This window comes from Ichthyophthirius multifiliis (assembly GCF_000220395.1).
Source record: "Ichthyophthirius multifiliis unplaced genomic scaffold scaff_1120509251115, whole genome shotgun sequence".
NCBI lineage: Eukaryota > Ciliophora > Oligohymenophorea > Hymenostomatida > Ichthyophthirius > Ichthyophthirius multifiliis.
The window spans coordinates 16,770-32,022 of NW_004086190.1; the positions used below are offsets into that span (position 1 = coordinate 16,770).

The 15,253-nt window shown below is 12.8% G+C and overlaps 1 protein-coding gene across 1 annotated transcript, besides 45 other annotated features; it reads left to right on the forward strand. All coding sequences in view use genetic code 6, as the record gives it.

The window, feature by feature from the left end:
- Positions 1 to 50: 50 nt before the first annotated feature.
- Positions 51 to 86: a microsatellite.
- Positions 51 to 90: a microsatellite.
- A 101-nt stretch (positions 91 to 191) lies between these two features.
- Positions 192 to 229: a microsatellite.
- A 771-nt stretch (positions 230 to 1,000) lies between these two features.
- Positions 1,001 to 1,036: a microsatellite.
- A 401-nt stretch (positions 1,037 to 1,437) lies between these two features.
- Positions 1,438 to 1,497: a microsatellite.
- Positions 1,498 to 1,768: 271 nt separating this feature from the next.
- Positions 1,769 to 1,826: a microsatellite.
- A 369-nt stretch (positions 1,827 to 2,195) lies between these two features.
- Positions 2,196 to 2,246: a microsatellite.
- Positions 2,209 to 2,248: a microsatellite.
- Position 2,249: 1 nt separating this feature from the next.
- Positions 2,250 to 2,299: a microsatellite.
- Positions 2,300 to 3,645: 1,346 nt separating this feature from the next.
- Positions 3,646 to 3,687: a microsatellite.
- Positions 3,688 to 4,144: 457 nt separating this feature from the next.
- Positions 4,145 to 4,194: a microsatellite.
- Positions 4,150 to 4,194: a microsatellite.
- A 2,525-nt stretch (positions 4,195 to 6,719) lies between these two features.
- Positions 6,720 to 6,789: a microsatellite.
- Positions 6,720 to 6,797: a microsatellite.
- Positions 6,730 to 6,779: a microsatellite.
- Positions 6,798 to 6,877: 80 nt separating the features above from the next.
- Positions 6,878 to 6,948: a microsatellite.
- Positions 6,890 to 6,951: a microsatellite.
- Positions 6,890 to 6,978: a microsatellite.
- Positions 6,891 to 6,978: a microsatellite.
- Positions 6,916 to 6,985: a microsatellite.
- A 310-nt stretch (positions 6,986 to 7,295) lies between these two features.
- Positions 7,296 to 7,355: a microsatellite.
- Positions 7,356 to 7,462: 107 nt separating this feature from the next.
- Positions 7,463 to 7,539: a microsatellite.
- A 1,724-nt stretch (positions 7,540 to 9,263) lies between these two features.
- Positions 9,264 to 9,301: a microsatellite.
- A 357-nt stretch (positions 9,302 to 9,658) lies between these two features.
- Positions 9,659 to 9,721: a microsatellite.
- A 355-nt stretch (positions 9,722 to 10,076) lies between these two features.
- Positions 10,077 to 10,162: a microsatellite.
- Positions 10,081 to 10,164: a microsatellite.
- A 76-nt stretch (positions 10,165 to 10,240) lies between these two features.
- Positions 10,241 to 10,316: a microsatellite.
- A 420-nt stretch (positions 10,317 to 10,736) lies between these two features.
- Positions 10,737 to 10,762: a microsatellite.
- A 130-nt stretch (positions 10,763 to 10,892) lies between these two features.
- On the forward strand, positions 10,893 to 15,187 carry IMG5_143300 (hypothetical protein; the record flags this gene model as incomplete). The annotated part of the gene is made up of 9 exons (XM_004031246.1): positions 10,893 to 11,196; positions 11,253 to 11,315; positions 13,808 to 13,956; positions 14,016 to 14,243; positions 14,303 to 14,315; positions 14,344 to 14,401; positions 14,490 to 14,825; positions 14,916 to 15,028; positions 15,126 to 15,187. 9 exons carry the CDS (start codon positions 10,893 to 10,895, stop codon positions 15,185 to 15,187), a joined length of 1,326 nt encoding a protein of 441 aa, XP_004031294.1.
- Positions 11,251 to 11,284: a microsatellite.
- Positions 12,370 to 12,421: a microsatellite.
- Positions 12,745 to 12,787: a microsatellite.
- Positions 13,247 to 13,342: a microsatellite.
- Positions 13,252 to 13,342: a microsatellite.
- Positions 13,252 to 13,344: a microsatellite.
- Positions 13,252 to 13,382: a microsatellite.
- Positions 13,260 to 13,342: a microsatellite.
- Positions 13,281 to 13,381: a microsatellite.
- Positions 13,290 to 13,356: a microsatellite.
- Positions 13,302 to 13,358: a microsatellite.
- Positions 13,396 to 13,449: a microsatellite.
- Positions 13,396 to 13,473: a microsatellite.
- Positions 13,438 to 13,490: a microsatellite.
- Positions 14,403 to 14,453: a microsatellite.
- Positions 14,861 to 14,907: a microsatellite.
- Positions 15,072 to 15,101: a microsatellite.
- Positions 15,188 to 15,253: the final 66 nt, after the last annotated feature.

A 15,253-nucleotide genomic window follows, 5' to 3' on the forward strand; every position in this document is an offset into this window, starting at 1 on the left:
ATAAGTTAAATAAACTTAATAATAAAAATAAAATGATAAGATTAATTAAGATAAGTAAAAAAATTAATAAAAAAATAATAAAAAAAATAAATGATTTTTATGGAAAAAAAAAAAAAAAAAAATTTTTGTTTTCTTTTTAAGTTGTTGTTGTTTTTTGATTTTTTATTTTTTTTATATATATTTTTTGATAGATTTTATTTTATTTTTTTAATTTTTTTTCTTCTTTTTATTAAAAAACCTTTTAAATATAAATACATACGCGTCTGATATATATATAAAATTTTTAGTTCTTTTTTATTAAAATTAAATATAAAATATTTTATTCACAAAAACTAATATATTATATCCAGAAAAAATTGAGATTAAATCAATTAAAAAAACAAAACTCTTGAAGGAATATAAATAATTTAAAAGTAAAATACTTTCAATTAATAAAAATTCTTAAATATCATTTAGCTTTAATATTTAATAATAAAACACTTTATTATTTTTAATATATTTATTTTGACAATTTTAATAAATAAATTATATTTATCAACTTTATACATATATTTTTGTACTTGCATAATGACAAATTTTATTAATAAATCTAACAAATAAATTAAAAAGAATTATATTAAAATCACTTAAAAAATATTACTAAAAACTTTATAAAATCAATAATATAAAAAAACAATTATAAAAATAAAAAATGTCTTATAACAAAAAATTCGAAAAATAATCTTCTAAAAAATAATAAAAAGAAAAAAATCATTAAAAAATTTTAATCTACCTAATCTCTTCAGACTTCAAAACAAAATTATATCCATATATTATATAAAAATTGAAGATTAAAAAATACAAATATCGAATGTAGTTAAATAATAAATAATTAATATATTATGTTTATAAAATTTATATTATTAGTAAAACTTCTAATTTTTTTTAGATCTATAATTATCTTTAAATCTAATATAATTATTATTGTAATTTATTTATTTTTACAACAAAATAACTATATAAATATATTTCTTAAAAAATTATTTATTAAAAAATAATTAATAAAATAAAAAAAATCAATTTATAATTAATGTTAAATAGAAATAATAAATTCAATTTCTTCTTATTTAAAATCATATTAATAAACTAATATAAATAATAAAAAAAAAATCTAATAAGTATATATATTTTATTTAAAATTAAATCAATAAAAAAAAACAATAAAAAATAAATCTTTAGTATAGATAAATTTTTGAATAAATAAAATTAGTTATAAATAAATAAATTAAGAAAACATTGTATAATATATTTTTATAAAAAAAAAAGAAATTATAAAATATAAATTAAATATAGAATTAAATTTGAATAATAAAAATTAAAAATAAAGGAAAACTTAAAAAATAACTATTAAAATTATTTAGTATAATTAACATTAATAAAAAAAATGTTATGATATGTATATATAAATATATAAATATATAAATATATAAATATATAAATATATAAATATTTAAATATGAAATCATATTGTATTTTTTTTTTTTTATATAGTAAAAAGATATTTAATAAAATTTAATTTTTAAAATAATTATAATTAAACAATATTTATGTTTATATTATTTATTAAAAAAAATATTTTTTTTTATTGAATTTTAGATATTTATACTAATAATATACACTTTATATGATTTTCTTAAATATAAATTTTTTTTTTGGTATTTAATTTTTAAATATAAAATATTATAAAATAAACTATATTTTTTTTTAAAAATAATTAAATTATAATTAATTTTTTTAATATTTTTTAGTTTAATATATTATTTTATAAAATTTATTTTTAATATTTTATTATATATTTGATATGTTGTATTTAAGAAATAAAAAAGATATAAATAAAAATTAAAATTATTTTTAGTTTATTCATTTTAAAAATATTTTGTATTATTATTATAAAATATGATTCAAAATAAAATAATATTTTACTAATATAATAAATATAAAATAAAAGATTAATTTATAAAAAAATTATTTATATTATAATTTAAATATTGCTTAAATATATTTAATAGATTTTATAAAAATTATAAATATATTAAAAATTTTCTATTTAAAATTGAATAATAAATATAAAAAAATTATAAAATAAAATCTAATAAAAAATAGTTTAAGGATTATATTAATTTATTAAAATTATCTATTTATATATATATTTGAACATAAATATAAAAAATATATATAAATATATATATATATTTATTTATATATATTTTAATAATTAATTTATATCAAAAAATATTATTTATATAAATAAAAAAATTAAAATTAAATATTAAAAATAATCATAATAAATGGGTTTATTAAAAACATTCATTATAATTATCCAAAACTCACTATTAAAGTAGCTAAAACTTACATCAATTATAATCCAATAATGACCAATAACAAGATTCAAAAACTTCAAAAATTAATCGTTCACTATCTTATTCATCTTTTATTTCTGTAAAAATATATCTTATAAATTATAACAAAATTTTTTCTACATAAAAAAAAGTTATAATATTTAGAAAACAGCTCTTACACTTCTGAAAATAATGTTCATAATTCTTCTATATAAAAATAATAAGATTAATATGATTTATAATTCGAAAATATAAGTCAAATATCAATAAATACTACAAATAGTGGTTTTAGTAATAATTAAAAAAAGAAAGCCAAAAAAAACAAAAGCGCAACCTTAAAATTTTCCGATATGAAGAAGAAAAGCTAAATTAATCTCCATCTGACGAACTTTTTGATATATTAAAAGAAATATAGAATATATTCGAAAAGATAATTAAATACATAACCCGCTTACTTGCCCTTATACTATCAAATATAGTCTATATAATAATAATAGTTTTATTTATTATCTAAAAGGTTTTTCAAATAATTTATATAATTCTCTCGTTTATAATATACTATCCTTTTAAATTAATTTTCTCCATATTCCCTTTTTTAGATTAACTATTAATGAAAAAACTTAACTTTAAAGACCCTTTTTAGAGAATGGAAAGAAATATTAACTACGAAAGACTAAGAGAACTTGAAAGAATATCCCGACTGCCAACTACTAGAAATTAAAATAAAAGACTAACATTAGTATTAGATTTAGATGAGACTTTAGTATATACATCTATTAGATAATTAGATACTACTTTTTAATAAATAAAAGTTAAATTTAAATCAGGTTTAGATTAAGTCTTTTATGTAAAAAAAAGGCCTTATTTGGATATTTTTTTACAAGAAGCCTTCAAATATTATAATATTATCATCTATACTGCCTCAGTTTAGGAATATGCGGATAAAGTTATTGAAATAGTGAATGCTAAAGGGTTATTTTGCTCGAAATATTACAGAAATACATGTATTTAATACTCAGATGGGTTCGTTAAAAACCTTTCGTTGGTGTGTAAAGATCTTTAGAATAGTATTATTATTGATAATTCATGGAATGCTGTTAGATAAGATTTAGATAATGCGTTAATTATTAAAAGCTATAAAGGAAATGATGAAGATGATGAACTTTTAAATTATACGTATATATTGGAATTTTTAGCTTCAAAAACAATTGAATAAAAGAATAATTTTATGCAAATATTACAAAAATATAAAAATGGGGAATTCTGAATTTTTTTTGTATTTTTTTATATTTTTTTTTTTTTTTTTTTAAAAAAAAAAAAAATTTTTTTTTTTTTTTTTATTATTAAATATTATATATATATATATGTATATAAATATTTATATTTTATTAAATTTTTTTTTTTTTGAATAAAATAAAAACAGGTTAATAAAAATTTTTAATTTTAAAGAAATAAAAAAAACCAAATTATTGCTTTTTTATATTTTAATTTTAAAATACTCAACAAGCAACATAAAAGATGGATATTATTCATTTTTTTTGATATAGTTTTTATATAATATTACTAAAAAAAAACAATATAAACAAATATAAAAATACAATATATATATATAATTTTTTTTTTTTTTTTTAAATAATAATGTATATATATATATTTAATATTTATTTATTATTTAAATCTGAAAACAAAACAATATAAAAAAATTTATATACATATTAATTTTATATTTTAAATGATTTATTATTATATGAATTTATTATATTTTTTTTTATCAAAATAAATAAAAAAAAAATTTTCAAAAAAAAAAAAAAAAAATAATATAAAAATAGATTAACATTATATATATTTAAAAAAAAAAAAAAAATTAAATTTCATATTAAAAATGTAAATAAATTAAAACAAATAAATAATAAATTAAATCATTCAAGAACTTATACCTGAAGTAAAAATTTTCTATATATTATACTTTTTATTTATTCAAATAAAAAGATGAAAATTTAAATAAGAAATGATTTAATAAAAAAACATGAATAAAACTTATAAGAAGAATACAAAAAAATGCAAAAACTTGCAAAATAATCATGCTAGGAGTTAATAGAATAAAGGATAGACGAAATAAACGACTAAAAACTTTTTGAATATAAACAAATGAAAGAAAAAACGGAATAACATGAAAAAATATTACAAATATAAAAAGAATAATTAGAAATATAAATAAGCTAGTAAATTTAAAACAAATACAAATAATAATATGAAAAAGAAATTTAAAAAAACAATATTAGAGAATAAAATTTATTTTTTAAAGAAAATGATTTCCAAGAAGATATAATAAGAAAAGAGAAATTGCTAAAATTAAATTATAAAAAAAACTTTGAAAATGAAAAATAGCATCTACATTAATAATATAAACTTAATATAGAAAAAGAATACGAATTAATAATGTAAGAAATAAATAGTTAAAAAAATATTATTTAAAATGAACTTAATGCTTTATAAATAAAAATAAAAATAAATTAAGATGAAAAGAAAAATTTGCTTCTATAATAATAAAAAAAGTAAAACGAGTTTGTAGATTATATTAATTAATTAGAAAAATAATATGATGAACTTAAAAAATAACTTCAAATAAAAAAAGACGAAGAATATATAAAATAAAAATAATTAATTTAATCACAATAATAGTAAATTAGTAATTCTAAAATTTAAGAAAATTAAAAAAACTAAGATAAATCTTAATATGAAGAAAACAACTAAAGCTAATCTTCATTTAATTAATAAATTATAAATGATTTTTAATAATAATTCGAAGAAAAAGAGTAAAAATTATTTATATATTTTTTATTTTATTATTAAATATTATAATTGATTATTTATAAAAATAAAGTATTTAATCATTATTAGAAGAAAATTAAAAATAATTTCCTTAAAAATTCAATTTATTAGAATAACCAGAAGCCATATTTTTACCAAATGGAATATCTTTTATTTAAAAACAAAATAAAATCAATAATGAAGAAAAAAAATAATAATAATAAAAATTTAATCGTATGTAAAAAAAACAACAACAAAAAAAACCATTTTTTTTTTATTTATATAAAATAATTTTATATTAATTTTTTTTTTAAAAAATAAAAATAAAATAAAATTAAAAAAGCTATATAAGAATATAAAACAACTGAACTTGTAGAAAATATACTCAAAAACATTGAAGAATAAAACTTAAATTAAAAAAATTAATAAAAAAATCCTTTTTTGACTAAATTTTCAAGTTTATCTTAATAGTTCTCTGAATTATTTTAATAAAAACTATTTTAGAAAAAGGCAACAACCCATTTTAAGGAAAACATTGAGGAAAATAAAAATAACAATACTATAATAGAAAAAGTAAACGATAAAATAGAAAAAAGCAATATATCATAAAGAACCCAAATATAAGAAAAATATGAAACCTTATTATAAAAATATATATAAAAAAATAATAACAACAATAGTAGAAATGAATCTAAAATAATTTCATAAACTACTAAAAGAATATGTGTATAATAAGTATTATCTTAAAAAATAATATAATTTATAGAAGAACATGAAGGATAATAAAAACTAAAAAATATTTTAAGAAATATATATGAAGCGCTTCTTTAATAAAAAGAATTGGAAGAAGAAGTAAGGTTTTTATAAGATTTCATTCAAAATAATTACTTGACCAAATTAAAATTTGTTTCAGAAGAAAAAATACAAGAATTAAATTTATTATTCTCACAAATATATTCTGAATGGGAAAGTAAAAATATATAGTGGGAATAAAGAAGGTATTTCTTATAAGAAATTGCGGAAAAAAATAATAATATTTAAGATATTTAAAATACATGTACACTAGAATTAAATTATTTGAAAAATATATAACTTTCCAATATTGTTTAATAAATTTTAAGTTTATTATAATAAAGAGAAAAATTTAAAAAATAAATTAAAATAAAATATGTCTATTCTATAAATAAAAATATATATGTAGCTATAAAAAGAGTTAATGATTAGCTTATTTTGTTTGCTAATAAATATCAATTTGAAAAAAAGAAAACTTTCTATTATAAAAATATAACAATTAATGATGTATTTATTTTAAAATATATATTTTTTTAAAAACATAAACTATAGCTAGCTTTAATTGATAGAGTTGAATAAGAAATTCACTAAAAATAGGAATTAAAAGAAGAAATAAAAAACAGAATTTATAAAAAATTTTGAAAAAAAATAATAAAATTAATTTTATTAATAAAATTTAATACAATATAAATATATTTGATAAACTTTTTAAAACTAATAGATAAATTTAATAAAAAAATAAATAAAAAAATTATAGTAATATATAAATATATATATTATTAAATAATATATATATAATATAAAAATAAATTTATATATTTTTATTAAATATTATAATTATATGTTTTGTAAATATATATATCTTTTTAAATTTTGTTATAATAATTTAATATATTTTTATAATAACTTTTTTTATATTATATAATTTTTTCATAATTTATTATATTTTTTATTTTATTAAATTTTTATAAATATGTATTATATTTTTAAATTTATTTTATTTTAAAGATATAAATATTTTTTTATTAATATAATTATAATAAAATATAAATTTTTTATTTAATTTTAAAAATTAAATTAATAATTTATATATATTTTTTATTTTTTTTAGTATTATTTTTTTTATAATAATATATAAAAATATAAAATATGTATATATTATTAATATTATAATAATTTAATTTAAAATATTAATATAAACTTAAATTGTCTTTTCAATTTAAAGAAAATAAATAAATATAGATTTATGTAATTATAATAATATATTAAATATATTATTTATTAAAAATAAAAGTAAATTTAAATTTGTTAAAATTAATATTAATATTTTTATTTTAATATATAAATATAATTTTTAATATTTATTTTTATTTTTTTCCCTTTTTAATTTTAAAAATTAATTATAATTGCTAATTGCTTCTATATTTTTTTATTGCAAATTTTAAGATAATTATAATTTTATTCATTGAACTTGAAAAAAATATAATTTATTTTTATATAATTTCATAATTTTCTTTTTTTATATTTTATTATTTGATTTTATTTTAATTTTATAATTCATAGTTTTTACTTTTTATTTTATAAAAAAACAATAATAATTATGTCAATTTATATTAATATTTTATTATTTTTTTAAATACAACTAGTTTAATTATTATTATTAAATAAAAAAGTTTATAATTTTTTATATAAATTAATTCCTTCTTATTAAATTTATTTTTTTTAATATAAATTTAATTTAATTATTTATTATTATTTTCATTTTAAAAATAATCTAATTAAATTTATTAAAATTATCTTTAATTAATATATTATATAATTACATAACTTTTAAAAAAATTTATATTGAATACTTTATAAAAATATTTAATTGTATCAACAAAAAAAACAAAAGATTTAATAATATTGTTTCTATATATATCCTTTATATTTATTTATATAATTTTAAATAAAATAAATGTTTTTTTAAAAAAAACAATTAACTTATAATCTATTAAAAACACGAATATATACAACTTTTATATGTATTCACATATACATATATATATAAATCTAAATTTATATAAAAATTTATTCATAAAATAATATCTTTTAAAAAATAAATAAACCCAAATAATGTGTTATTTATTAAGATTTATTTCTAGAATTTTATTCGTCATAATATTTTTTTGTGTCGGAGTATAAAAATTATATAATCCCTCTCAAACCGCCTTTTTATTGAATCAAAGATACTAAAATTTCACAGTATGGTTTCAAAACAATTCTGTTTTATAAAATTTAATTAAATAAGCACCCCAAGTAGTGCATGAAAATGTAAAACTACATATATTGCCTTACATATAACCCTCATTTGTCTTAGAAAATTCAATTTAATTAGTCTAAGGAATTTCTGCTATCTAAATAGTATCCTGTTTATTTGTCTTATTAGGAGTTTCTTATGCTAAATACCTTCTTTCTTTATTGATATTATTGACTATTGTATTTATCCAAAATCCTTTTGCGAATACTAATGGATTTTGTGAAGTAACTCATTAGGCTTTACTTAATATAGGCATATTAGGTGTTTCTTTATTTATTTCTTCTAGTTTAGATAGTAGTGGATGTAGAAATAGTTATAATAATGAATAAGTTAAATAAAATGATAAAGTTACTTATAAAAAAAAGTAAAAAAGTTTATAAAAAAATAATAAAATAAATAAATGATTTATTTATTTTATGAAAAATAAAAATAAAATATTTTCTTTATTAGTTTTTATTGATTTTTTATTAATCTTATGATTTTATATACATTTTTTAACTTTTTATCATAGATTTTAAATATTTTTTGTTTCTTCTTTTTGTTAAAATACCTATTATTTAAGAATTTTATTTTAAATATAAATACATATGTATATTTTTATATAATATATTTTCATTTTTATTTGCATATAAAATATTTGCTTTCTGATTTACATAAATAAAAAAGTTAATTTTAATTAAATTAAAAAGATAAAATTATTAAAAAAAATATATAAACAATTTAAAATTAAAAATACTTATAATTAATAAAAAATCTAAGATATCCCTTATCTTTTATTATTAATAATTAAAAACTTTATTTTTTTTTTTATATATTTTTATAATTCTTTATTAATAATTTCTAATATATAAAATTTATATACATTATCTATTTATACATGCCAAAATAACAAATTTAATATATAAAATTAAAATAATAAAAATTAGAAAAATTATATAAAAATCTTTTAAAAAATACTTAATAAAAGATATATTAAAAAAATCTATTATAATAGATAAAAAAGTATTATAATAAAAAAAAATCTTGTAAAAATAGTAAAAAGATATAAATCATTAAAAACTTCAAATTTTCTTAATTTTTCTAACTTTAAATAAAATTACATTTAAATATGATTTAAAGTATAAGATTTAAAAAAGCATATTTACCTAGCTATTATAAACTTTGAATAAATAAATCGTTAATTTTTAAAAATTATATTAATATATATAACTTTAATTTTAGTTTATATGATTGTCAATCTATAATTATAATTTTTATTCATTATTTATTAAAAAAATATAAAAAAACTATATATATAAACTTATTTTAAATTATTAATATAAATAATTAATAAAAAATAAAGAATTACAAATTTATGAAATTCATTATATTTAAAATTATAAAAGTAATTAATATTATATAAAAATATAAAATAAAATTAATTTAATAATTAAAAAATATATTAATTTGTTATCAAATATTGCACAAAAAAATGATTTTCTTTTTTAATGAAAAAATATATTATTGTATAAATATTGATATACATAAAAAACTGCATAAGTTATATTTATTAAAAAACTTGTAAAATATATATATTTTTATATTATTTTTTTTGAATAAAATAAATAAATGATAAAGTACACTTTATTTATAAAAATAAAAAAAACTATTAAAATTTAATATTTATTATTTATATTAAGAGATTAAAAATAAAAAAACAATCATATGAAAAAATATTAAAAAAAAAAATATTATAAAGTAAAATGAAAAGAAAAATAAAAATATAATAGCATTAATTACAAGACTTTAAAAATATTAAATAAAATAATTTAAAAAAAAAAAAAAATATAGAAAAAAAAAAAATATTACAAATAAATTATAAAAATAATATAAAAAAATAAAAAAAAATTTATTAAGTAAAAAAATAAAAAGATAATATGCTATATATAAAATGTATAAAAAATAATTTAAATACAGATAAATATATATAGTATTTAAATATTTATATAGATAAAATATATATATATATATATATATATATATATATATATTTATATTTCATATTTTATTTTAAATCTAAAATATAATTATATTTTTTTTTAAATTATTACATATTTAATTTATTTTGAATATATATATTAAATAATTTGTTATTAATTCAATAATAATTACTTTCTTATATTTATAAAACTTTATTCAAATATAAAATTTTGAACTTATATATATTAAATTTTTAAATCATATTTTAAGTGCATTACTTTAATATTTTATTAGTTATAATTTAACTTATCTATTTTAAACTATATAATAATTAATATCACTTATTTTTATAAAAATTATATATTTAAGTTAAATATTAATTTATAAAATAAATTTTATTTTTTTTATAATAAATTAAGTTAGACTTTATAAATCTAATAAAATATTTAATTTATTAATAACTTAAATTTTATATAGTTATGTATTTAATTATAAATTAAAAAAAAAGAATAAAAAAAAAGAAAGCTAAAAAAAATTTTCAAAAATTAAAATATTAATATTAAATATATACAAAAATATTTATATTTTTTTATTTTTTTTGATAAAAAAAAAAACAAAAATTTAAGAAAATCAAAATTTCAAATAAACAAAAAATGTCATCAGTTCCTTTAAAAAATTTAGACAAAACAACTAAATCTCATTTAGCTGCCACATATGCTGCACTTATCCTCCACGATGAAGGATTAAATATAAACGGATAAAAAATATTAGATTTAGTCAATGCTGCCGGCGTTAAAGACTTCGAAAAATTCTATGCTAAATTATATGCAAGCAATCTTAATAATACCATTATTGAATAAGCCATTGCTACAGGTGGTTAAGGAGCAGCTAGTACCCCAGTTTCCACTTCTGCTGTTTAAGCACCAAACGAAGCTAAAAAAGAAGATAAGAAACCCGGTATTTTTTTTATTTTTTTTATATTTAAAATTTAATATATTTTATTTTATTTTTAGAACCTAAAAAGGAAGAACCTAAAAAAGAAGAAGAAGAAGATTACGATATGGGAGATCTTTTTGGTTGATTTTTAATATTTCGTTTAAATCTTTTTTTTATTAGAGCATTTTTTTTATAAAATGTAAAAAAATAATTAAAATAAAGGGGATTTATTAATAGATAATATTTTTTTAAAAGAAGCTTTATTTATTTATTTTTTTATGTCTGTAGTTAAAAATAAGTATTTATTTAAATTATTCAATTTTAAATAATAATTTATCATTTTTCATATATATATATATTTTCTTTCAATATATAGTTTATGTTAATTTTTTTTTTTTAAAAAAAAAAAAACTTCAGACAAAAATACTTTATCATCTTATTTAATTATTTATTTAAAATATTTATAATTTTATTTTTTAACATATAAAAAATTAGAAATAATATGAATATTAATTTAGCGTTATTTGTAGCAGAACCATTTTATTAATATTTTTATTATTTAGGAAATATACTAATGTTTTATTTAAATAAAAATATATAAACATAATAACTAAAAAGTAAAAATTAATATTATCTCCTGTAATTAAAATACTTTAAAGTAATAAATAATTATTTATTACTTACTCATAATATATATAGGATTAATTACAAAAGTAGTTTATGAATATACAACAAGTACATATCCCAATATCAATTTGTAAATTTAAATAGAGGGAAAAGATAAAAATTTAAAAAGTAAAAAGTAAACATTAGTATAAAAGAAGTATTTTTTATTAAATATAAAAATAATAATAATGATTAAAAAAAAAAAAACTTTATAAAGCAAATTTCAAACTGAATAAGATTGAATTTTGTTTAAATAAAAAACGAGAGAAAAAATAAAAAATAATAAATTTATAAAATAAAGCCTAAGTTTATAAAATAACGAGTTTATTTCATTTTAACAATTAAAAACAAAAAAATATTATCTTAAAGTAAATAAATAAAATATGTAATTTGATAGAAGTTTATAAAAATTTATTTTATTAAATAAATTAAACTGTAATTCGATTTCATTTAACTGAGTCTAGAAATTAGTGTTTTTATTAAAAAATAAAATAATTTATTTAAAATTTTATTTTTGTTAAATAGATAATATATATATATATATATATATATATATATATATATATATATATATATATATTTTAAATTTATAAATGCTGTATTATTTTTCGAGTCTGATAATGTATTTAAATGAAAGATTTTCCTAAAGCTTTTCCTTCTAAAGAAGGTCTTTAATTAATTAAAATCCACCATATTTAATACGAAAATATTATAAGGTCTATTTCTTAAAATAAACTTAAAGAATATTAAACAATGTAGAATTTAATAAAATTAATAAATACTAGTGAAGGCTAATTTATGACAATATAAATAAATAAAATTTATTATAATTAAGTAAACTGGCGATTAAAAGAAAAAATAGATACTGAATTAGTTATATAACTTAAATTACAGATAAAAATATATATATTTTTTTATTATTATATAGTTTGTTTTTATTCTATAGATTATATTTTTTAAAAATCTAATATTCTTTTTTATAAAAAAAATATAAAAGGTTTTATATAAATTAAGTTAATTAATACTTATTTTTTAAAATTATATATATTATTATTCATGCTTTTAAAAATTAATAGTATCAAATATTTTAATAGTTAATTTTAAAAAAATAAATTATAATTAGTTTTTTAAATTTAAGAAATATATTTTATTAAATTTATATAAAATATATAAATATCTTTAAATTAAATATATATTATAGCTTTTTATTAATTTTTATAATAAATGAGTAAGATATAGTATAATTCAAATTTTGTTATTATTTTTATATATTTTTCTTAAAAAAATGATTAAATATCTATTTTTATTCTAATTTTAAAAAATATTTATTTATCATTAATACAATAAAAAAAATTCAGAAAGTCATAAAAAAAGTAAAAAATTTAAATAAACTATAAAAAAAATAATAATTATATGTATATATATGTATATAAATATGATTATATATATATATATATAATTATATATTTATTTATATATATATTTATATATTTATATATATTTTTGTTTATATATATAAATAAATCTATATTTTATTTTTAAATTTTCAACACCAAAATAAATAAATATAAAAATATAAAACAATAAAAATCTAAATAAATAAAAATAAAAGATAAATATATAAAAAAAATATTAAATATCAAAAAAATGTCAGATTTATTTTTTGAGTAAATAAATTTTTTGGATTCTCATTTAGTTTTAAATATTTGTAAGTATTACGAAGAAAAAAATAGTTCGATGAACAATTTCTTATAAAAGAAAAAATAGCAGCTTTGTTAAAAACAAGAATGTATGATTAATTATTGGAAGAATCATAAAAACTATAAGAAAAAAAATTCACTAATCTAACTAAATGTAATAAAAAACAATATTGAATATAATTAATAAATATATATAAAATAAAATAAAATATTTATTTTATATATATATATATATATATACTAATATTTATTAATTTTATATATAGAGGTTGAATAATTAAAAAAATTAACTGCTGAATAAGCTTCGTTAAATGAAAAATGTTAATAATTTTTAGAAAAATTAGAATCTAAATATACCGAATTGGAAAAAGATAAATTTTCAAGAGCATCAATTTAAAAATTATGTGGAGAAACAGTAATATATATTAATTAATAAAATAAATTTATATATATATATTCATATAAAAAAAATAGAAATATGAAAACATTCAAAAATTAACTTAATATGCCCATATTATGTATGAAGCAGGATAATACGAATCCTCCTTAAGAATAATAAATTGCTTATAAAATTTAGTTAATGATGATAATATAGCCTAATTAAATATTTATTGGGGAAAATTAAGTGCTGAATTAATTTTGGGAAAATTCGACGAATCTAAAGATACAATTTAAAATATACGAGTTAAAATCGAAGATAATGTAATTTATTATTTATATCAAATAATAAAACTACATAAAAATTAAAATAAAAATAAAAGTTTATGTATGATAGTAATTATCATTTCTAAATTTATAATAGAGTTTATTTACTATATCATGCTTTATATGCATATTTTTAACCAAAATCAAATGAAGATGTATATATATATATATATATATATATATATATATATATATATTATATTTATAAAAGGATTTCGAAGCATTTTATTAATTATCTAATAGTTAAAATTTCTTAGCATCCATATAAATGGTAAGTTCTAATATGATAAGATATATAATTTGTGCTTTATTATTATCTAGAAATGCTGAAAATAATTTAAGTTATTTCTTATCTTAAGTTCAAAAAGAAATATTTGATTATAAAGATGATTTAGTAAAATTCACAAGATTACTCTTAGTAGATTTTTAATTCAAATAAGCTGAAGAAGTTTTAAAAACATTAGAATAAACAATTAATAATGATTATTTTTTATCTTTCCATAAAAACTAAATTGTTATTGCTGCTTAACATTTATTTTTTAAAACATATTGTAGAATATTTGATATAGTAGAAATTAAGTAATATTAATATTTTTTTTTTTAAAAAAATAATAATATATATATATATATATATATATATATATATATATATATATATATAAAAAAAAGGATGGTTAGCTCATTTTTAAATTGTAGTATTGAAGATGCTGAAATGTGGATTGTTAATTTTATTAGAAATTCTTCTATTTAAGCTAAAATCGATTCTGAAACTGGAGTTGTTAGTATTAAAAAAAATAAAGTATTTTTGAAGAAGGAGTAAATATATTTATTTTTATTTATTTTAATTTTATTTATATAAGGCATTATTTAAATTAAAAGAAATTATTCCTTAAACTTCTTTACTACAAAATAATTTAAAAAGATTAATTACTTAGAAATGATTTTGCTTGTTTTTGTTTTTGTTTTGTTTTTTTATTAAAGAATAATTACAATTTAAATAAAAATAA